Below are 22,897 nucleotides of genomic sequence, written 5' to 3'. Positions count from 1 at the left end.
ACCATGGTCAGTGCAGAACTCTACCTGATCTGGGAATGGCACTGCCATTCAGTTGCTCAGAACAGAAACCTTAGAATCATCCTGGGCACCTTCCTTTCTCTCCTGCCCAACATCTAATCCATCAGTAAATCCCTGGGGCACCACCTGTAGAATAGATCTTAAACCCGACCTTTTCTAGCCTCCACCGCTGCAGGCAGCTCCAAGCCCCCATCATCCATCCACACGGGTGATCGCCTCCCAGCCAGTCTCTCTGCCTCCACCTTGGCTTTCCGCAGTCTGTGCATACACCACACAGAAGCTATAGCAGCCTTGTAACATATGTATTGGATTATACTCTTTGCCACCAGAATGTAAGTTTTACAAGGGCAAGGACTTCTGTATAAGAATAGCATTAATGTACACATGTAATGTGCTTAGTAAATATTTGTTTTGTTTTGGGGTTTTTTGGGGGGAGTGGTAATTAGGTTTATTTGTTTGTTTACTTATTTTTAATGGAGATACAAGGGATTGAACCCAGGACCTCATGCATGCTAGGCATGCTCTCTACCACTGAGCTATGCCCTCCCCCCAAATATTTGTTGAAATATATTAATCCTTAAGGCTCAAGCCTCCCCTTCTCGCCGTTGCTGAGCTGAGCGTTGGGTAGGAGACATCCCAGCCTGTGACAGGTGTGCATTCTTTGCCACCTCTGCTCAAGGCTCTAGACCAGAGGCCAGCAAACTTCTTCTGTAAAGAGCCAGACAGTAAACATTTTCAGCTCTGCAGGCCGTTCAGTCTCCGCACAGCTGCTCAGCCCCGCCATCGCAGTGCAGAGCAGCCTTAGATAACATAACACAAACCGACCGGGTGTGGCTGTGTCCTGAAAAAACTCTATTTCCAAAAAAGGAGGCGGACCCACTGACCATCGTTTGCTGATTCCTGCCCTAGACTCCTGCTAATTCTGAATTTTTTCACCTTTTCCTCAAATATTCACAAGCAGAAAGGAAACACTCAAAACCACTTGGCAACCTGATCAGCAGGATGGATTTCTTCCCATAAGTGGGGAAGCTCCTCCTCCTGGAGCTCCTGTGGCTTGTGTTAACCAAACAGTCCACTTCCTCACTGCCGGGAAGACGCCAGCCTGGGGCACAGGGATGGAGAGAGCAGGCAGCCATTTCTTAGAGAAGCCACACCGGCCCTTCTCCTCCACCCATCTTCCAAGATGCAGAGCTGCAGAAGGCACTGGGCTCATATCCACCGTGGGCTTTTTAGTTCTTGTGACTTAAAGAAGAGGGGACCGAATTTCACCTTCTTGGGTCCTCCTACAATGCATTAGAACAGAATATAACATTTTATACGCAGCATTCATTCAGGGATCTTGAACCAACATTAGATGAAAAGACCTGGATTTAAAATCTGCCTCTGCCATTCGCTAGCCCTGTGACCTACTTGATGGGGTCGCTGTGACGGTGAAGCAGTGTGTGTGGAGTGCCTCATCACCATCATCGTCATGGTCACTAACATTTATTAAGTGTTTTCATGGTATTATGCACTTTGATAAATACAGTGCAAGTATTATCCGGACCCTCACCACAACCTCTAGGGCTGCAGATGAGGAAGCTGAGTTTAGAGAGGTTAAAGAACTTGCCCACATTCAAATCCAAGCTGTCTGCCCCCAGAATCCACACTCTGAATTACTCTGCCGCCCTGCTAGTGCACATGACAAGCGCTCAGTGAAATGATGGCTCTAATGACAGCTGGTATTAGCTCCTCCAGCAGGTCTCGTGTGTAACCGAAGAGTGATTTGGAGTAAACTTTGGTAATGGTGCTTCCAGGCAGAGTTATGTTTGTTCATTGTCCTCATTGCATTAATTCGGTTGCTCAGAGGCTCTCAGATGAGGCCCGGTGTTTGCTCTCCTCCCACTTCCAGAGCCTGCGTGTGATGCGGGGAGTGGCTCCAGCGGCTGCCTGTCTGCCGCGGAGGGAGACTCCGGCTGTCCACCTGTGTGCTGTCTTTCTGACCAGCCCCCTCAGTGTGAGCTCAGGCTGTTGCCAGGGCTCCTAAAGTTCTTCATCACTGACTCAGAGACATTCCCTTTCTTCTTCCTGCTCCTCCGAGAAGCTATGCTGGGTTGTCGATTGATTCCAGATCTTATTCTCCTAGACAATGGAAAAATTCTATCAACCTGATGTAATAAAAGAGTGGTTAAAGGATAGGCTTTGGAACCACCTGCTAGTGAGCTCATGAACACAGTATGAGTTCTTGAGAGCGGAGAGCATCACTGTTCTTTGCACCTGAGCTTACTTTTAGCTAAGCGCTGTGTCATTGGTTTGACTAAAACTATTATTCTTTTTGTTTATTTATTTATTTGGCATATAATTAACTTATTATATTATTTCAGGTGATTAAGCATTTCTCTTCATTACAAAAAGACCACCACAGTCGGTTTAGTTACCACCCGTCACCATACAAAGTCGTTGCAATATTATCACCTATATTCCCTGTGCAGTACATTAAATCCCCATGAATTTATTTTGTAACTGGAAGTTTGTACCTTTTAATCCCCTTCACCTGTTTCGCCCGTCCCTCCACCCACCTCCCCTCTGCAGCCACCAGCTGTTCTCTGTATCTTTGAGTCTTTTTCTGTTTTCTTAAGTTTGTTTGCTTTGCCTTATGGCTGAGTACTATTCCATTGTATATATATATACCACTTCTTTATTCATTCATCTATCAATAGACACTTAGGTTGCTTCCATATCTTGACCATTGTAAATAATGCTGCAATGAACTTTTTCCCTGTGGGTTCATTATTCTTAGTAATCTTGGCTAATGTTTGTTGAGCACTTGCTGCTGACCAGGATCTATGCTCAGCCTTTTGCCTGCTTTATATCATCTGATCCCCTAAACCATACTGTCCAATAGACATTTCTGCAGTGATGGCAGTGTTCTGTATCTGCACTGTCCAGTACAGTAGCCATTAGCCACATGTGGTCATTGAGCACTTGACGTGGGGCTAGTGCAGCTCAAGAACTGAATTTTTACTTTTGTTTAATTTTAATTAAACTCAATTAGTTAATTAAATTCAAATAGTCACATGTAGCAACTGTATTGGACAGCTCAGCTCTAAACAATCTTTGTAACCCATTTTACAGATGAGAAAAAATAAAGGTTAGAGGGTTAAGTAATTTGCCAAAGGTACTCAACTCTGTTGTAGCAGAGCCAGTCTTTGGACCCATGTGTCCTGCTCAGACCCCTCGTGCTTAACCACCAAGTTATACTCTCTCTTTTTGCAGAAATTGTTTTCTGGTTGCAGACTGTTCCCTAATTCTTAATACCATGTGTATGTATGTAGCCTCCCTTGAAATGTGCAAGACTTATCTAAAGAAAGCTGAAAAACTTACCAAATATATAAAATCCCTGCCTAAGTGGGAAAAAGAATTCCATTTTCCTGGGTGAGAAGACTGAGTATTGCAAAAATACCATTTCCCCCCCAAATAACCTCTGGACTCAGTATAGTTCTACTCCAAGTCCAGAAAGGAATTGTAATGATATGTTATTCTAAAAGAATGTGCCAGGATAGTCAAAACAGTTTTGAAGAAGAATAGTTGGGAGATGGGGTGACCATATTCTGCCCATATCAAAATGTTGAATAAAGTGAAAATACTTAAAAGTATGGGACTGGCACAGGAATAGACAGTAGGCCAGTTAAGCAGAATAGTCTAGAAAGGTGGCATATTAAGTTGCAGGTTAGTAAGGGACTACTAATAAATGTGGGAAATGGGTTATCCATTCCAGAAAATAGTAAAGCTGCATCCTTACTTCATGCCATACATAAAGATCTAAACTAAAAAGAAACCAAAGAAGTCTTAAAGCTATAGAAGAATAAGGTGCCTTTATAATATTAGACGACCAGGAAAAATGGGAAACTACAAAGGAAAAGATCGACAGATTAGGCTATATTAAAAATTTTTTTCTCAATAGGGAAAAAAGCACTGTAAACAAAGTTTAAAGGACAAGTGACACTGGACAAAAACAAAACAAAGCAAAAACACCCCACATGGCAGCAAACAGGATTAAATCCTTAACAGAGAGCTTCAACAGAGCAATAAAAAAAGACAAGCAACCAGGAAAAGACCGGGCAGAGATGTGAATGGGCAGCGCACGTAAGAGTACACACCAGTGACTATTAAGGATGTTCATCGCATTAGTGATCAGACAAGTACAGTGTAAAACAGTTAGGTACTATTGTTCACCAACTGGACTGGCCAAAAGTTAGACTAATTAGATCCAGTATTGGCCAGCAGGATGGGAGTGTAAATGGATCCAGCGTTTTAAAAGGGCAAATGGCAAGGCCCAGCCACGCTGAAAATATGCACATTCTTCAGCTCCGTGTTTCCACTCCATACAGTGCAAAGAAGTGGAGACAGTAGCTGTATCCAACAGTGATTAAAGCATGGCACAGAGTATGTTAGAATATACTTGGCTGTAAAACAAAGAAAAATGGAGTGGATCTGTGTCTAATGATATGGAAATACGTATGTGACATACTGTTAGGAAAAAGCAAATTTCAGAACAAATACAGCATGATCCCATTTCACTTTTTCTTTTCTTTTTAGTCTATATATGCAGGAAACGAGTTGGGAGGATACACACACACAAGCTGTAGACGGCAGGGAGCAGGGGAGAGGAGGGCTTTGGGTTTATACACACTTCCATGTTGCTTACACGTTAATGGTGAGCAAATACTGCTGTCAGAATATATATATTTTAAGGCATCTTGACCTGGAAAAGGAGTCTGAGTTCCACCATGGCACCCTCACTTAGCTGAAAATCACAGTAGGGACCTTTGCTGGCCTGACTAACCTTCTTTGTTTTAAAATAAATAAATAAAAATTTGAACTTTTCCATGTTTTTCAAGCATTATGGTGGGTGTAGCTGCTTTTATAATCTAGAAAATAAATAAGCCTTTGCTTTTTTAATAAGGGAGTTGCACTAGCTCTCTAAAGATCCTTCCAGTTCTAACATCTAAGACTCTGATCTCAGATTTACTTGGAATTTGACTTTAAAAGTGGGGGGAGTGGCCAGACACCGACGTGGTTCTCAGAGCTAACACATGCAGGCACACCTTCGGCCACTGCTGAGAGGGAGTTTCGCAGTTCTCACAGACTTACTGCTCTCAGTTCTGGAAACCTCTCCTCCTGGGGCTCTGTTTTGCCTTCCTCTTGCGGGGGTGGGGGGCAGACGCTGCAGGACCGAGGCCTGTCCCCGGCCAGCAGGGCTGCTGGGCTTTCTCTGGGCCATGGAGAAGAGAGGCTATTTTTGTTTGCGGGGGCTGAATGGCTGGCATCCCTCCAGGAGCGCGTGCTTGTTGCTGTGGTTGATGTGTCTTGCTGCTGCCACCGTCTCTGCCACTGCTCTGACACTTGAGAACATGTTTGTCCAACACCAGGAGCTTAAACCTAAGCCGGGTGTCTGGGATGAGCGTTCTTTTTTGCGTGTCCTCCCCCCTTCTGGCCGTGAGAAGGGCAGCAGCAGACCAGAGTGTGGCTGAAACGCACTTGGAAAGCCTTTTCTCCTGGGGCTCTACCTGCCTCTGCGTAGCAGGGAACTCAGTCCAGGTGCCCGGGCTGTCTTAGCTGTAGCTGAGCTGAGAGAGCCGGCCTCGCCGTCACCCGCCTGCTGGGGTTTGCTCAGCGCGGCCGTCCACCTCGCCTGCTGGCCAAAGCTCCTGCTATCAGCCCAACCTGGGAACAGTGTCCTTGGTGGGTTGACGTGAGCCTGGATCCGTATCTAGCCTTGTCGAGTTCCTCAGGTAAACCCAGTGTCCCATGTCACACTCTGGCAAGAAGGCGGTTGGAGCAGGTGCCCACGTCCGGCAGCCCTTGGTCTGTACAGGGGAGCAGCTCTAAGTGGGGCCACCGTGCGGCACAGCTCCAGGGGCAGGGGACTCACACTGGGCACTGAGGGTTCATTTGTGCACATGACACTACAGGTAGTGCCCTCAGAGTTGTATAGAGCTCGGTGGCCCTGGCTCGAAGCAGGCTGATGACATACCTGAGACGTACCTGTGGACCGCGACTCCCTCGCCAGCATCAAGCTGTCGTCCTGCTGAGCACTTCCCGAGTGCCTCCTGGGGACCAGGCTCTAAGGAGGCCGCCTGTGCCCTCTGGAGCCTGCAGTGCAGCATAAGCAGCTGGTGCAGGCAGTTTGGGGCAGATTGTCTGTCGGTCAACGTGGATGTATCCTCTGACCGGTTTTCTCAGCTACCCTCCTGATTCCAGAACTCCTCTTTACCCGTCTCTGATCTGGAGGGGACTTTTTTTCCTCCCAGTTGCAGAGCTACTTTGCAGCATGTGAGGATGAGACCCCTGCCATCCGGAACCACGACAAGGTCCTGCAGCGTCTGTGTGAGCACTTGGACCACGCCCTGCTCTATGGGTAAGGTGGAGGTGATTTCTGGAGAAGACTGTGCTGCACATCAGGGCACGCAGAGGCCATGAGTAACCTCCAGGGAGAAGCCCCTAGCCTTGTCTGCCTTTTATTTCTTCCTTCCCTTGGCGGAAAGAGATTTGTCTCACTCAAGTGGCCCGCAGGCTGCCTTAGGTTATCCCAGTAAATCGTCTCTGAGCGGGCATGAATGATTGGGGAAAGGATTAGCAACAGATGAAATGATGGTGTGAAGTTCTGGTGGTTGCCTGTGGGTCCCGCTGGGAATCCATTGCTTTCAGCTTTGAGCTCACTACTGACACAGAGGCTGGTGGACCAACTGACTGCAGCATCCCCGGCTGGCCCCGTCGAGGTCATAGCAGCTCCTGTCCTGTTTCCTCAGACTGCAAGACCTCTCATCTGGCTACTGGGTGCTCGTGGTGCATTTCACCCGGAGAGAGGCCGTCAGACAGATCGAGGTGCTGCAGCATGTGGCCACCAACCTGGGGCGCAGTGAGTAGTACCAGGTTGACGCGGGGACGGGACCAGCCCCACCCTCCCTGTGGGTAGCTCAGGGCTTAGGTGTGGCCTCGGGGTCAGTCTGGGAGGACGAATGCCTCACGGTGTCCAGCGGTGGAGTGTCGTTAAAACGCCAGCGCCCTCTGCGAGGCCTCTCTTCTCCCTGCATGTGACAGTTGGCTGGAGCATCGTGGATGTGATGAAGGAGAGTGAGATGCTGAGAGCAGGGCTCCTGTCGAGTCCCAGCCCAAGCACATAAGGACGGGTCTCGCTTCCCTCCCTGAGTGGGATCAGTGTCAGTCTGCAGGATCAGTGCAGAATCCTTGCATTTTTCAACCTGTTTGAAGTTTGCAATCTGCCCTGTTTGCCCGAGTTTCCTGGCCACCTGCAGGCTGGAGTCTGACAGGGAAAAATCAAGATTTCAGGGGCACCCCAAGGAGAGAGAAGGCTGTTGGGTTGCTTGCTCCCCTCCAGCCACTCTTCCTTTCCTTTCTGCCCTAGCTGGGCCGAGGAAAGCCAGCACCCGCCAGGCCTTCCTCCCAGTTCCTCCCTCCCTCTGTTTGCAGGCCGGGCCTGGCTGTACCTGGCCCTCAACGAGAACTCCCTGGAGAGCTACCTGCGGCTGTTCCAGGAGAACCTGGGTCTGCTGCACAAGTACTACGTCAAGTGAGTGTCCCGAACGGCCCGTCTCACACAGCTCCCGAGCTCCCCCTGAGCCTTGTCCCCTGCAGACACCACGCGGTGCCACCTCAGAGGCCTAGCCTGGCAGCACATGCTGAGCACACGTTGGTGTGCTCTGGTGACGGCCAGAGAGCCAGTGGAGCCTTGCCTGTGACAGCTGGGGTTCCAGCCAGGCTCCTGTGAGCATCCGGTGCTTGATTGGCCTCTGCCTGCTCCTCCACCCGGGCCTCAGGTCTGACCAGAGCGCCCAGCCTTTGCTGGGGTTGCTGCAGGGACAGACTATTTATAGCGGCTGCCGAGAGCTGCTGCGGGCCCCGTATCTGAAGAAGTGCCGTGTAGCTCCAAACCCAGCCGGAGAGTGCTGGAAGGGGGTGGGTAAAGGCTGCAACAAGCTGGGTGCCCTCCAGCGAGCAGGGATGTCACATGTCACATGTCAGCACAGCTGGCTTGTTGGAGTTAGGGTTAGGGTGAGGCACCACTGGTAACCAGGGCCAGAATCACCATCGTTCCTTCTCATGTCTTGCAGGAATGCCCTGGTCTGCAGCCATGACCACCTGACCCTCTTCCTGACCTTGGTGTCCGGGCTGGAGTTCATTCGGTTTGACCTGGACCTGGTGAGACACCACGGCTCTCGCTGCTTGTAGGGGCAGAGGAGTGGGCAGGGTGGGCCCTGCTCGGCGAGCCTGTTGGGTGTGACTGAGCCTGAGCGGTGTCCTGTTTGTCCAGGTGAGGGAACAGCTCAGGGTCTGCCCAGTGGGATTGAGTGGAATTGAGGTGGTTCTCTCTTGGCCAGAATTCCTGGTTCGGGGGACTGCTTCCTGTCTCTCTGTTCCGACTGGGAGAAAAGCCGCATGGCCTGGAGTATTTTAGCACTGATGTGTTCTCCTTCACGTTCAGGACATGAGTCTTTGAGAGACAAGGCAAATTCATCCCTGTGCCTCCCGCGATCCTGGAACCTCTCAGCTCGCTGCCTCGCTCCAGCCTGGGGAGAGTTGCCGAGGCTCCCGGGTGCCCTCTGGACTCGGGCTTGTCCAGCTCTGTGCGGCTGTCCCGCCCTCACTGGGTCCCAGGTCCCAACCCCAGCAGCACAGGCTGAGAAAGGAACTTGGTGAATGAAAAGTAGTGGAAGCTGGAGAAAACGAGGGACTCTGATAGTACACGAGGTCGTGGGAGTCAGACGGCCCAGCTAGGTTCTGTCATCATGGCTGACCCCGAGTCCACAGCCTTGCGAGCCACAGGCATTACTCTCTTTAGCAGCTTATTTCTGGATTGAGTACCTTAAGGACATTGATTTCCACACTAAAACCAGCCTGGGAGGGTGTGAAGGCAGACCCAGGGAAGGCCCTGTTTTGGGGCCCACCTAGGCATCCCACCACCCAAACCTGCCTCTTCCACTCTCTCCACAGGATGCCCCCTACTTAGACTTGGCCCCCTACATGCCCGACTACTACAAACCCCAGTACCTGCTGGACTTCGAAGACCGCCTCCCCAGCTCAGTCCATGGCTCAGATAGCCTCTCCCTCAACTCCTTCAACTCTGTCACCTCCACCACCCTGGAGTGGGACGACAGTGCCATCGCCCCGTCTAGTGAGGGTGAGTGCCCAGGCAGAAGTGAGCCCAGCCTCTGCCACGAAGCTGACTCTGGACCACAGAGGCCTGACTCGGGGGACACCTTTCTTAGCTTGTTCTGGTCCGTGGTGGAAATTTGAAATTAAATGGGGCTGGTCCTTTTCCAGACCTTCATTTCCTCAGAGTCCCTGTGGTGGCCCAAAAACTGATTTGCCAAAATGAGATCTTACGAATGTTAGACCCTTTTCTGGAAGGTTGTCGCCACATGCCCAGGGCAGTTCTCTGAGGTCGGGGGTGATCAGCAGGGCACCCTGGAAACTCTCCTTGACGTCGCCAGGGTGAATGCTGTCTGCTTTGAGGGGCTGTCCTACCCTTGACTCTAGGCAGGAAGAGGCTAAGCAACCCCTGGAAGGAGAATGGGTCCAAAGTTTAGAAGAAGACTCGCCCCCTTTTCCCACGGGTCCGTCAATTTCTGAGTCCCTCCTGCACTTGCCAGCATGTTAAGGGTGATCACATCCATTGCATCAAAGACCGAAGAAGAACATCATCGCATCTGTCGGTCATTTTGTTGTCTTGGTCCAACAACTGGTTGGAACAGCCTGGTTTCTTCCAAACCTTAGGCCTCTGTGTTCATTTATAAAACTAGCTGTTTCCTTGGGGAACGCTCAGTAGTAGCATGCGTGCTCGGCGTACACAAGATCCTGGGCTCAATCCCCAGTGCCTCTGTTGGGGGAAAAACAAACAAACAAAACAAAATTGGCTGTATCCCCACCTTCATCCTATGTGGGAAGCCAGAGCTGTTCGTCTCCTGCACCCCACCTCACCTCCAGGCAAGGGGGTCCGAGCACAAGTTCAGCCCCAGGGGCTCCCTAGAATGCCATCAGCATTGAGACCTTGACCTTCTTCCTTCTTTATTTCTGCCTGTGCTGTGGCCACATGACCCAGGGAGGAGGCAGTCACGTTCAGACTTGCTGTTGGCAAGACTTGCACTGCTCCTTGTGCCAGTGGGAGTCGGCGGCCCAGTCTCCTCGGGTTGGGCTCGAGGGCTGCCTCAGAGGAGTTAGAGAGATGGGCCTTGAGGAGCAGCCAGACTGCCCATGGATGGAGGTGTCCCCCGTGAGCCCACCTCATCTCAGCTGCTGGGTGCGCGGAGGGAAGGAAAGCAAGGGATGGGAACCGAGCTTAGGTCTCAGGGAGCCATGTTCTTCTGGGGTTGGAACGGATTGCCCTCAGGTCTTTGTAGCGGGTGAGAGGCTGCTGGGCCAGTGCCCGAGCTCAGAAGTCCTTGGGGTCCTAATAAGTTCCCCCGAGGTTGTCGGATAAAATGTAGAAAGTCTGGTTTTTCCTCTCTTGTTTTTTTCCCAATGTCTCCCACCCTGTTGCCCCCACCTCCCTGTCCTTCCACTGCCTGTGTTTCTAATCTTCAGTTTTGTCCCTCGTTTTTATAGATTATGATTTTGGAGATGTGTTTCCAGCAGTGCCGTCTGTACCCAGCACAGACTGGGAAGGTGGGACAGAGTCCGCTGTTATCCTCTTTTCCTGTTTTGCAACATTTCCACACCAAGCTTGCTGCATGATTCAAAATCGGCTCATTATTTGTAATAATGTCAATGATCATAACAAAGCCAAGTTTGGTGTTCTGGTATTCTGATAGATGGAATTCTGCAGTAGGAGAACTTGACCTCTAGTCCTAGGTTAATCCCTTCTCCCGGTGCAGGACTCCTGCCTTTATGCAGTGGCCTTGTGGAGTCATAAGTGACTGTGTTTCAGGGACACACGGATCACTCTTCCTGATTCCAGTGCCAGGTGATGCACCAGATGTGCCTAGGGGGCCGCCAGCTTTCAGGGCACTGGTGGCCTGACCCAGCAAGTAGAGGCTTGTTCTGGAAAACGCTGCCCTTGAACACGCAGGTGGTAAGCTCCTCTAGGTCAGCTGCACTCCTGTGTCTGAAGCATCAGGAAACAAAGGCAGAGGACTTGATTCCTCCAGTCCGTTCTTATTGGCTTTCTCTCGGGTATCTTTGAAAGAGATTGAGGTCCAAACGTGGGAAATTGCCCTGGCAGAGCTGAAACTTCCTATGGGGAGATTCTCTTTGAAGTTTTAAGGCAGATTAAAATAAAATCTGTCAACCTTCCCACCCTGTCCACTAGGCGGCAGCAGTGCTTGGGCATTTTTCTGCTGATGACGCCCCTTCTGGGCTTGAGAAAATTCATAAAGCTATTCCCATGATTACTCCAAGCATGGGACGTGTTTCTGAGACGGAGAATACTCCCTCCTTAAATCTGAGGCCATAACCAGACCTCGCCCCCTTTATTAAAGAGCCTCTTGTCCTGAGGGCACTTCTGCCCAGGGTGGGGGTGAGGCCCCACCTCTGAAGGAGGAGGTGCTCACCCTGAGCTGAGCAGCCGGCAGTTCTCACCGCTGCTCGGAGCTGGCCGCCTCGTCGTTAGAGCTGTCATCCGTGAATAATGGATGACAGGTGATCTTTTCCCAAGTTACATGAGTATGAAGTAGCCTAAATTTGAGGGAAACAAATGGGGCAGTGGGAAAAATAAACTCATCTGGCCAAGAGAGTAGGATTGGAAAGTCTCCCATTTTCAGTTAACATTAGCTTGAAATCCAGAATTCCATCCTGACCTCATTTGTCCTCTCAGCCTCTCTTCTGGCAGCGCACATGCTGGGCGTCGATTTTCCCCTCTGATTCTAACAACTAACCCTTCCTGCCCTGGCTCCTTCCTGCCTGTTGCAGTCACCTGACCAGCGGGGCCTGACCCTCCCCCGCAGCCCTTCAGAGCTCCCCGGGGCCTGAGAACTAACGGCCCAGTGGCGCTGCTTGCTCGGGCGGGGCTGGGCTTCTGCCGGGATGAGATCTGTCCCCGCAGCGAGCTGCTGCTTTCCTGAATTCCTCAAGCACAGAAGGGCCCCTGAGCCCACCCTGGCAGCTCACCTGGGGAGGCTCTGTCCCCTCCTTAGACCCAGAAGAAAGCAGGACTTGGGAGCAGCTCCAAGCTCTGGACCCTGAGGTGGGGACTGGGGTGGCCTTTCCACAGTCCTTGGCTCATTCACAGAACTGGCGGGTGTCCCGGCCCCACCGTGGATGGTCTGCTCCCTCACCTCTTGGGACTCCTCCCCTGAGCAACTGCACGTCTCAGGGGCTGGAACAGGAACACGTGGGCTTTGCAGGGGCCTTCTCTCAGACTGAAGGGCAGGGTTTTCTACGTCTGAGAACCAGGGCTCTGGGGTCCCTGGATATGAGAAGAAAACGTCGTGTATCTAGTGTTTTTCCAGCAGAACTGGCGGTTGCTTTTAGCCTCCTCCTTAGTCCTTATATGAAAAAACAGTGTACTTTTGATGATGTGCTATGTCAGCAGACAGCTGCCCAGCGGTTTCCAAGCCCCACTAAGAAGCTGGCAGCAGGTTGGGCCCTTCCAGGTGAGGCTGAGGGTGGGAAGCATGTTTTCCACGTCTTCTCTGGGCAAGTAACGGCCAGCAAGATGTGTGCGGGCTGGCAAATGGAGCGTGAGCATCCTGTGTCCTTCGCCATTAACTGTCACCCAGGCTATTCCGCCAGCTTGGGCGGCCTCCCGTCTGCCACTGGATAAATGCCTCGTGTGCTTTTCCTGCTGACGCTCCCTCCTCTCCGTGTCCCGTTCCAGTGACTTGGGGTGGACAGTTGGGGGCGGGGGGAGCCAGTAAACCAGCTCCTCTGTGGAGGGGCTGCATCATCCCCGCGGTGGAGCCATGGGTGAGAGCGCACCCAGGGAGAACCAGGAAACAAGCTGAGGTCTGGACGAAATGCAGTTCTCAGCACCCACCTTGAAAGGGTGCTTGGGGGTCGTCGGGGAAGAAGGACCCACGAGGTGTCTGGTGGGGAGCAGCCACTCTGCACACCTTCCTCCTTCCCTCTGCATCTCAGTCTCTCCTCTGTGCTCTGAGTCCTTCTTTCCGCCCCTGCCCCTGCTCCTCACCCTTGGACTCCCTGTCCTGTCCTCAGCCTCGGCACCCTTCATTTTCTCCTGGTTCTCTTCTCCCCTCCTTCCTTCCTTTGTATCTGCCACTGTGGGGGACCCTTCAGAGGACTTTGGGTATCTCAGCCCTGCCAGGGGCGTGGGGTGCCAGAAAGGCTGCCGGGTCCGCTCTGGCAGTCCCTGATGGAGGCTCTAAGGTGAGCCTAAGAGGTATGCAGCCCATCTTTTGAGGCACTGAGGTCACCATCCTTGAGGGGCTTAAGCCTGTAGGTTGCTTAACACTGGGGCTCTTAACTCAAACTCGGCCAAATTGTTATGAGCTCTCGAGGGCTCCCAGGGGTGGTGGTGCTGACATCCCCCCATGTTGCTCTCACAGCACAGATTCCATGTCCTTTGGCTTGGGGCTTCTACTCCTGAAACAGAGCCACCCAGGCCAGATTTCCCTGGGAAGAACTCACCTGCCTCCCTCCTGAGATAAGGCATGCTTTGGGGGCCTGGGGTTCCCAGATGGTGTCCGACGGGCTGTCTCCTGTTCCCTGTTCTCCCAGATGGAGACCTCACAGACACGGTCAGTGGCCCCCGCTCCACTGCCTCGGACCCGACCAGCAGCAAGGCTTCCACCAAGAGTCCCACCCAGCGCCACAACCCCTTTAATGAGGACCAGGCAGAGACCGTGTCCTCCTCCGACACCACCCCTGTGCACGCCACGTCTCAGGAGAAGGAGGAGTCCCACACCCTAGACCTGCCAGACTGCACAGAGCTCGAGGTCATCAGGTCAGCGGGGGAGGGGTCCCAAGAGAAATTGAGTGGGCATCCTGGTGTCCGTCCTGTCCATTCCTAGCATCACTTTTAGTCCCTATAAACTAAGGCCTCCCCCCGAGGGCATCTGGGCATCTTCCTGGGGACTAAGTACCTCTCCCCTCCTTGGTGGTTCTTTGATCAAGAGGAATTGAGGCCAGAGCCTGGAGGTGACTGGCTTCCAGGGCCATGCCCAGGCTGCTGGGGCATCTGTCCTGTCATCCAGAAAACACCTCAGATAGGACTTCTTTCCAAGGGAGTTCTTGGACATTAGTGCATAATTTCTGAGCTTTGTACTAACTGGAGTTCAGCATGGCTCATGGAAAGAGGAGCCTCTTTGTCATATTGACAGCGACATGGAAGGAAGGGAAGGAGGAGGTGGATGACAAGTTGGGATACTCTTGGGCCAGAGCCGCCTCGGCTCCCTGACCTCTCCTGGCTCCAGCCCTTGAGTCTGTTGCACTGAAAAAGATGTGTGTGTCAAACCTCCCAGAGGCTTGCCAGCCCAAGGCCCGGGGAATTGCTCCCCAGTGACTGGAACCAGCAGTCCTGCTCCCACAGGCTTATTTGAGTCCAGAGCAGTTTGAGTGGTTCAAACCCAGGATAGCTTAGCCAGGCCCCCTCCAGCCAGCTTGGGACCAAGGAGCCAGGAGTTTGAGTTCAAACGACTTTGAGTCTTTTGATTATCCACAGTGATACCTGGGATGTGAGATGTCAGCTCAGGGTCCACTGCCCACATCCTAAGGGGAGGCTGAGTAGGGGGGCCACTGGTCTGACCAACTATGGCCAGGAGCCCAGCTCGCCCAGGTGTGCCGTCAGCTGGCGCTCGCAGGACCTGCTCGGGGATTCCTCTGTCTGCTGCCGTCTGTGCCTCCCTCGGCGGGTCCCCACCTCTGCCGGCACTGGGAGGTAGCTCGGAGCCTGAGCGCTGTCAGCCCCTGGCCCAGGGCCTCGCACCCAGTGCTGCCCGGGCCCCCCGAAGGCCCCTTGCCCAGGATCACCTCTTTTAAGCCAGCCAGTCTCGTTTCCCTCAGTACTGTGGTGCTGAGACTTAAGCCTCTCCCCATCTCTGCTGTCCAGGGTCACCAAGAAGAAGAAGCTTGGCAAGAAGAAGAAACCCAGATCGGATGAGGAAGCAAGTCCCCTTCACCCGGCCTCTGCCCAACACACGTGTGCCAGGCGGGGGAATGGTGACAGCCTTGTCAGCAGCCCAGGCCCTGGGCGTGGCTCACCGGACACTGCCCTTGGGTCGCCCCCAGAGGAGGGAGAGGGGCCGAGCAGCGCCGCCGAGGGCAGCGAGCGCTCAGAGCCTGGCCAGGTGGCCTTGCTTATCCCCGAAATGAAGGACACCTCCATGGAGTGCTTGGGGCAGCCCCTGAGTAAGGTCATCAACCAGCTCAACGGGCAGCTGGACCCCAGCACCTGGTGCTCCCACGTCGAGCCCCCCAACCAGTCCTTTCGGACCGTCTCTTCCGGGGACACCCCGGAGAGGCCGCCATTTTGCGACTTTAGTGAGGGGCTTCCAGCCCCGATGGACTTCTACCGCTTTACCGTCGAGAGTCCAAGTACTGTTACATCAGGTGGCGGCAACCATGACCCTGCAGGGCTTGGCCAACCGCTGCATGTTCCTGGTGGCCCTGCGGCTGCTGGCCAAGAAGAGGGAGGAGGAGCGGGACAGGCGCCTCGGCCCCTAGAGGACACCCCAGGGGAGGCTCGGGAGCCGGAGACCCAGGGCCCAGAGACCCAGTTGCCCCTGGTTGGTGAGGGGCCAGAGCCGGAGCCTGGGACCCAGGAGGCTCTTTGCCGGCTCAAGCGAGACCAGCCTAGCCCCTGTCTGAGCAGCGCTGAGGACTCTGGGGTGGATGAGGGACAGGGGAGCCCTTCTGAGATGACCCACTCGGCGGAGTTCAGGTGAGCACGTCTGTCTATGCCACCTGCGTGAGACACCCCTTTCCTTGATCAGGGGATGTTGGGCCTCACCCTCCAAATAAACTAAGCGTGGGCTGGGAGGTCGGAAGGGCTGTGGTCCCCCCCTCCCTCACTGAGGCTCCTGGCGGGGGCCAGGGCACTGCCACTGCGCTGCCTCTGGGTGCCTGCATCGCCTCTGCGCGTGTATCGTCACCGTGTGCCTGTGCGGCCTCTCCCGCCCGCCCTGGCCTCACACCTCGCCCTCCCCACGCTTGTCCCTCTCACAGAGTAGACAACAACCACCTGCTCCTGCTGATGATCCATGTGTTTCGGGAAAACGAGGAGCAGCTCTTCAAAGTAAGTCCCAGGGTCTCAAGGACGAGCAGGAGCCCACACGGAGGGGGGAGGCAGGACTGGCCCGCTCGGCTCGCGTTCAGAAGGGGAAGCGTGCGTGCGCGCGCTCCGGGCCGGGGCGCGGCCGCAGTGCCTGACCTCTGTGTGCTTCGGCCCCTCAGATGATCCGGATGAGCACGGGGCACATGGAGGGCAACCTGCAGCTGCTGTACGTGCTGCTCACAGACTGCTACGTCTACCTGCTCCGGAAAGGTGCCTGCCGCCCGGGCTAGGCCAGGGCACGTGGAGGATGAGACTGACTTTCCGCCCCCTGCTCCCCGTGCCCCCTCACCCCGGGTGTCTCTCAGCTGCCTGGCACATGGTGATGAAAATGCTCCCCACGGAAGGGGCTGCCAGCATTTCCAGCATCCCCAGGACGTAGGCCTGGGGGCCCCTCCGTGAGCACCCCGTGTCATTCTCCAACCCCGTCATTTCAGATCACAGGGCCAGGACGGGTCCTGACCGAGAGAGGGGGCCAGATCCTAGAGAGTGGGGCAGGGGGAGGGCACAGAGGCCAGCGGGGGTAATAGGCATTGGGGTCTCCTCCCTCAGGGGCCACAGAGAAGCCATACCTGGTGGAAGAGGCTGTTTCTTACAATGAACTTGACTATGTGTCGGTGAGTTCAGGCTCTGCGGTTGGTGTGTCCTGTAGGGCAGGGCCCCTTGGCCCGCCCACCCAGAGCTGCAGGGCCGGGCATGTCTCCTGCCTCAGCCCCGAGGTTGGAGCCAGCTCTTATCCCACAGCAGCTGCGGTACATGGTGCCAGGGATGGGACCCAAGCTCAAGGCTGCCTCTTCCCCCGCTGTTTGTCTGAGCATCCCTTCCTAACTTGTGCCAGGGCCCAGGCCCCTGAGGGCTTTACCTCATGGTGACCCCAGAGTCACTCCTCCCTCCCCAGCCGGCTCTCAGTCTGGCCATGGCTGCCCCATCTGGCAGGCATGGCCAAGCCCCGTGTGCATGTCGGGGTGTGGTTTCTGGCAGGTGGGCCTCGACCAGCAGACGGTGAAGCTGGTGTGCACCAACCGCAGGAAGCAGTTTCTGCTGGACACAGCGGACATGGCATTGGCCGAGTGAGTGACAAGCCCTGCTGTCCACAGGCCTAGAGAATCAGTGTCTCCCACGGGCCTGGCAGTGCCCGGCCTCCCCGCCCCCAGGGGTGAAGGGTGGGAAGTGGGACACAAAGAGGAAAACAGAGGTAAGTTCCCCCTGGAGCCTGCAGGCCAAGCAGAGGAGCAGGGAGGTGACCAACTGCATGGTCCACAGAGAGAAAGGGGGCTGGCAGGAGTCTCCCCAAAGGAAGGAGAGCGCAGGCCCTGCTTCGGGGCCACACGGGCCCCACATCTTCTGTACGAAAACTGTGTGTCCTGAGAGTGTGTCTTTGTATAAGTCCTGATGCATCATTTTGTCCAGTCCTCCTTGCGTTCAAGCCCCAAGGCCCTTTGGCCACTGGGAAGGGTCAGGCCTTTCCCAGGTCACCGTTTGATGAGCGTGTGCTGCTACTGTATCACTGCCCTCCCCGCCGCCCTGGGCTTTGGTTCCAGCCAGGCCCCTCCCCCAGGATTCTGTGACCCCTCCAGGCCAGAAGCCTTTGGGACTAAGCTGGGTCCATTTGAGGGGTGGGGGCCCCAGACCTCTGGCAGCAAGCCCCACTCCCTGTGCAGGTTTTTCTTGGCTTCTTTGAAGTCGGCAATGATCAAGGGCTGCCGGGAACCACCCTACCCCAGCATCCTGACTGATGCCACTATGGAGAAGCTGGCACTGGCCAAATTTGTGGCCCAGGAGTCTAAGTGTGAGGTAAGAACCCGGGGATGTGGGGCGGTTGTCCCGGAGATGCCAGCCCTGTATTAGGGTCAGGAGGTGCAAACAGCTATCTTTAGTGTTTGTCCATCTTGCCCCGGCTGTCCCCCTCCCCACTTGGGGTGGGTCCTTGGCCCCCCAGCGGCCACTCCTGCTGCTGGCCCAGACCTCACTGCTCTGTCTGCTGCCTCCTCCCCAGGCAACTGCTGTTACTGTGCGCTTCTACGGGCTTGTGCACTGGGAGGACCCCCTGGATGAATCCCTGGGCCCCGTCCCCTGCCATTGCTCACCTCCTGAGGGCACCATCACCAAAGAAGGCATGCTGCATTACAAGGCGGGCACCTCCTACTTGGGCAAGGAGCACTGGAAGACGTGCTTCGTGGTGCTCAGGTGGGAGGCCCTGCAGCTCCGGCCTGGAAGTTGGGGGTGGGGGACAGCACCCTCCCCCACAAGGGCTTTGGAGGAGACGTCCCCCGGGATCCTAGAGCTTCTCTGTAAAGCCAGCCATCTGGGGCCCAAGGAAGCCCAGAATGCCTCAGGGGGAGACCTGGGCTGTCCCCAGTTCTGAGCGAGTGCGTTCCCTGCTGTCTGTGCAGTTTTCCACCCACTCCCTGCCGTAGAAGACAGGCCTCAGCCTCCTGGCCTCTGGTCCTGTGGGATTCAGGACCCAGCTTGTGGGGGGGTCCCTGGAGTCTGGGTTCCGCCTGGCCCCCAGTTCCTGGGATGGGCCTCACCCCTGCCACATTGTGCCCCTGCAGCAACGGGATCCTCTACCAGTACCCCGACCGGACTGACGTCACCCCCCTGCTCTCGGTGAACATGGGGTGAGTGTCGTGGGCGATGGGGGTGCTGGGCAGGTGGGGGGGGCCCATGTCGCTGCCTGAAGGCCAAGGCTCCGGCGGGGCCTGGGGCTCAGGGCTCCTGTTCTCCTTGGCTTTATTGTCTCTCCCTCTTGTCAGCTCCTGCCTTCAGCTCCACCCCCATCCGTAGCCCTGACTGGTGCCCCGGAGTCTGCTGAGTCCTAGGGGAATGAGGGGAAGGGGGAAGAAAGAGGAGCTCCTTGCCTGGAAAGGATCCAGTCAGATAGGGCAGGCAGCCCCCAGGCTAATAGGGGAGGCAGTCCTTTCCCGGGAAGCACCTGACCGGATGGGGAAGATGGATACACATGCTGGGAGGAAACATCAGTTGCAAAAGAGGGAACATGAATGAATGTGCCCTGATTCTGAGAGGGCGGGAGCCCAGAGCTGATTGTCAACCCCTGACCTGACCCTGTTTAGGTATCTAGAAGGATCCTGGCGATGTTTGAGATAAAAAGGTGTTACATAGAAAGAGGCGCAGCTGCCCAGCAGCTTTAAGCCTCTCCTGAGAACCAGGGGTGTCTGGATCATCTTCCAGTGTCCTCCAGCCCTCGAGACTCTGGGGCAGGTGCCATGTCAGCACGCCTCGAGCCAATCCCCGGGGCTCACCCCTGCCACCCCTGCCTCCTCGCTCCCGTTTCACCCTCCTCCTCTGGCCCAGGGGGGAGCAGTGCGGTGGCTGTCGGAGATCCAACACCACGGATCGGCCCCACGCCTTCCAGGTCATCCTTGCAGACCGGCCCTGCCTGGAGCTGAGCGCAGATAGCGAGGCTGAGATGGCCGACTGGATGCAGCACCTCTGCCAGGCCGTGTCCAAAGGGGTGAGTGCCTCCTGCCTCCGCTGCTCACCTGCCTCCCGACTCCACTCAGGACCCCCAGGATCTGTTCCCCAACCCACTCTAGTCGTGGAGCACCCTCTGAGGACCAAGACGGGACCTCCAGCCCAGGAGTGACCCCTGGAGCTTAGTGGCCTGACACCCCCACCACCACCCCTGTCTGCCCCTGCTCTCCTGAGGTGGGCGGAGCCTGCCTGACATCTGAGGGAGGAGCCGAGGGGCTGGTTGGCCCCTGGAGTGGGAGTCCTGGTGCAGACCAGCCATAGAGAGCTCCAGCTTGTCTCTCCCCTCCCCTCTGCCAATGCCCTTCAGGTCATCCCCCAGGGGGTAACTCCCAGCCCCTGTATCCCCTGCTGCCTGGTGATCACTGACGACCGCCTCTTCACATGCCACGAGGATTGCCAGACCAGCTTCTTCCGCTCCCTGGGCACCACCAAGTTGGCCGACATCAGTGCCGTCTCCACTGACCTGGGCAAGGAGTACTGTGTCTTGGTGAGCGATGGGGTGGCAGGCAATGGAGGCAGGCCCTGCGGAAGGAGCACTGTATCTGCTCATCTAGGGTCTCCGCTCCCCACAGGAGTTTTCCCAGGATAGCCAACAGCCCCTCCCTCCCTGGGTCATCTACTTGAGCTGCACATCTGAACTGGACCGATTCCTGTCTGCACTGAACTCCGGGTGGAAAACCATCTACCAGGTACCCGGCTGCCCTGCAGAGTGGAGCCATTCCCTGGGGAAGGGAGCCCTGCATGGCACAGATGGAGGCAGGAGTCGGGGGCCAGGGGTGGCACCGGACCAGTAGCGCGGGGACAGACATGGACATGGAGGACCAAAGGGGCAAGACCCTGGCTCCCTGTGAGTCTGAGGCTAAAGCTGGGAGTAGAGCCCAGGAAACACCACTCCTGACCTTCTCAGCTCCCATCAAAAAGCAAGAATTAAGTGCTTATGCTGGGGCTAGAGCTGCACCCAGATGGTAGGGGCACAGGATTGGCAGGGCGCTCCTCCTCGCCCAGAGCTTCCAGGCTGAGAAGGCACTCCTCAAATGCCTGGACAGGTTGTGGTTTGAGCATGTGCTGTGCTGCCCCGCGGAAGCTCTGGACCAACCCTGGGCACGGTTCCAGACAGATACTTTAAGGGGCAGAGCCTGCCTCCCCTGGCCTCCAAGAGCCAGGGCCTTCCCTGGAAGGAGGAGGTGCAGGGATCACCACCCCATCGGCTCGCGCCCCTCCTGACCAGCAGGAGAACTCAGCAGCATGGATGTTGTTCCGGGGCAAGGTTGCACCTGGCATGGAGGGACCCCAGGCTCCCTGGGAGCTCTTTGCACAACGCTTACAGATCCCCTCCATGGCCCCCGCAGGTGGACCTCCCCCACAAGGCCATCCAGGAAGCCTCCAACAAGAAGAAGTTCGAGGACGCCCTGAGCCTCATCCACAGCGCCTGGCAGCGGAGCGATAGCCTGTGCCGTGGCAGGGCCTCCCGTGACCCCTGGTGCTGAGGCGGAGCTGTCTGGCATCCCGGCGGGGCAGGAAAGTGGGGCACGCCAAGCAGCAGGCACTGTCATCGCCGTGTCACTGAGCGGCTTGGGGCCAGGCTCCCACCCCAGTCCCATGACCCACTCCGGCCCCGGGCGGCAGAACCAAGTGGGGCTCGAGACAGGATCTCCCTCCCCGGGATCCAGAACGACTGCTCAACATCCTGAGCCTCCTGGCCAGCAGGTGGCAACTGGGAAGTGCTGGGGGCAGAGAGTCCGAGCCCTATGGGCTCTGCAGAGGCACGGCCTCCTCCCTGGGGCCTCCGCCTTCGTCTACGAAGGGAGCCGAAGGACTGGGAGGCCGGACCGCCTTCTTCCTCCCCTGGGTCAGGGGCCCGGGCAGAGGCTTAGGCCGCCCTGGGGGCCCTGAGTGCCCGGCCATCCTTGTTCACGTTTGAACATTCACCCGGCTGGGAGGGAAGCTGGAACACCGAGATCTCAGTGCATGTCTTCTCACCAACTCCATCCCCAAGCACACGGCTGCCTGCCTTCCAGGGTCCGTAGGGGTGCAGGGGGCCGGGCTGGCCCTCCCTGGCCATCAGGAGGCCCTGCATGTCCACCTGGCAGTGTCCACAGGACCCAGGAATCAGGTCGTCTCCTTTTGCTGGGAGCAAAGCAGAGAGAGGAAGGCTTGAGAGGAACAGAGCCCACCAGCCCGGTGTCCACATTGGTCCGTCTGACTGTCCCCTGCTTGGCTTGAACCGGGTCCTTCCCAAGACAGCCCTCTGGGGGAAGGGGTCAGGTGGTCTGGGTTTTGTTTTTTAAAATAAAATAGACATGTTATATTGCCAAGACTTGTCACTATCCCTTTTTGACCAGGTGGAGGCAGTGGGTTTCCAACCCTTCCTCTCAGGCCCCATGCCCATCATTTGTTCATTCCACAAATTGCTCTCCTGTCAGAGGCTCCATGCCCACACTGGGTACCAGATCACCCTCAGCTGCTCCCTTGCAACTGTCTCTCACTGTCTGGAGAAGCTTGGACCCTGGGAAAGTCTTGGCCTGACCTTTGCCCTCCCTCCTGTTCCCTGCGGTGGCCAGGGGAGGGCAGCCGCCAGCTCCAGTTCCACTGCCAGGGCAGGGCACTCGTTCTGTTCCCCAGGCTCCCCAGCTCTGGTGGGGTGAGTGCCAGCCACTCGGGATAAACCCAGGAGAATCCAGGCTGTCCCCAGGACCTCGTGATGAGCTGCTACGCTGGTGCTGACCAGAAGGTGCCCAGCCTGCCAGGCCAGGGGGAGCTCTGAGGCCCTTGAGCCCTTCAGCACCGCAGCCGCCAGGCCCTCACACCTTGGAGGAAAAGGGGTAGACCCAGGAAGAGGCAGGGGTGGAGGCTGCAGAGGTGGGGTTCCAGTCATGGCCTGCGGTTTTGACTGGGACTTGGGTGATGCAGGGTGGCCCTGGCAGGAGAGACGTGCCATGGGACAGAGGCCAACGTGGATAAAGTGGTGCTGGCCCCCTGCCTGAGCCTGACAGTAGTGCCCAGGGGTGGGAGGTCCCTTCTCGCCAGGCACAAAGGGCCATTTTCATGCATGGGCCTCTGTTCCAGAGAACCACAGCCCAAGAGGGGCTCCCACCAGGAGAAGGGGCAGGACTAGGGGGCAAGTCCTTACCAGGCGAGTGACCAAAGCCACAAGGTCAC

The 22,897-nt window shown here is 55.8% G+C and overlaps 1 protein-coding gene across 3 annotated transcripts in view; it reads left to right on the top strand.

Moving 5' to 3' along the window:
- PLEKHM2 (pleckstrin homology and RUN domain containing M2) overlaps window positions 1–22,053 on the top strand; it is a 34,691-nt gene extending 12,638 nt beyond the window's left edge. Inside the window, exons 2-20 of one of the 3 annotated variants that reach the window (XM_072975330.1) lie at window positions 6,312–6,418; window positions 6,810–6,919; window positions 7,492–7,591; window positions 8,133–8,220; window positions 9,013–9,199; window positions 10,624–10,683; window positions 13,693–13,918; window positions 15,023–15,853; window positions 16,138–16,207; window positions 16,366–16,456; window positions 16,796–16,860; window positions 17,225–17,313; window positions 17,905–18,037; window positions 18,240–18,430; window positions 18,799–18,864; window positions 19,559–19,718; window positions 20,046–20,225; window positions 20,311–20,427; window positions 21,088–22,053. In XM_072975330.1, coding sequence (XP_072831431.1) covers window positions 6,312–6,418; window positions 6,810–6,919; window positions 7,492–7,591; window positions 8,133–8,220; window positions 9,013–9,199; window positions 10,624–10,683; window positions 13,693–13,918; window positions 15,023–15,853; window positions 16,138–16,207; window positions 16,366–16,456; window positions 16,796–16,860; window positions 17,225–17,313; window positions 17,905–18,037; window positions 18,240–18,430; window positions 18,799–18,864; window positions 19,559–19,718; window positions 20,046–20,225; window positions 20,311–20,427; window positions 21,088–21,225 — 3,009 coding nt within the window. In that variant the 3' untranslated portion in view covers window positions 21,226–22,053. Of the gene's footprint in view, window positions 1–6,311; window positions 6,419–6,809; window positions 6,920–7,491; window positions 7,592–8,132; window positions 8,221–9,012; window positions 9,200–10,623; window positions 10,684–13,692; window positions 13,919–15,022; window positions 15,854–16,137; window positions 16,208–16,365; window positions 16,457–16,795; window positions 16,861–17,224; window positions 17,314–17,904; window positions 18,038–18,239; window positions 18,431–18,798; window positions 18,865–19,558; window positions 19,719–20,045; window positions 20,226–20,310; window positions 20,428–21,087 lie in introns of those variants that run through there. The other 2 variants (XM_072975331.1, XR_012079488.1) reach the window with 2 other exon arrangements.
- The last annotated feature ends 844 nt before the right edge of the window (window positions 22,054–22,897 follow it).

This window comes from Vicugna pacos, chromosome 13 (genome assembly GCF_048564905.1).
Source record: "Vicugna pacos chromosome 13, VicPac4, whole genome shotgun sequence".
Taxonomy (NCBI): domain Eukaryota; kingdom Metazoa; phylum Chordata; class Mammalia; order Artiodactyla; family Camelidae; genus Vicugna; species Vicugna pacos.
This window is presented reverse-complemented; position numbering and strand designations above follow the sequence as displayed.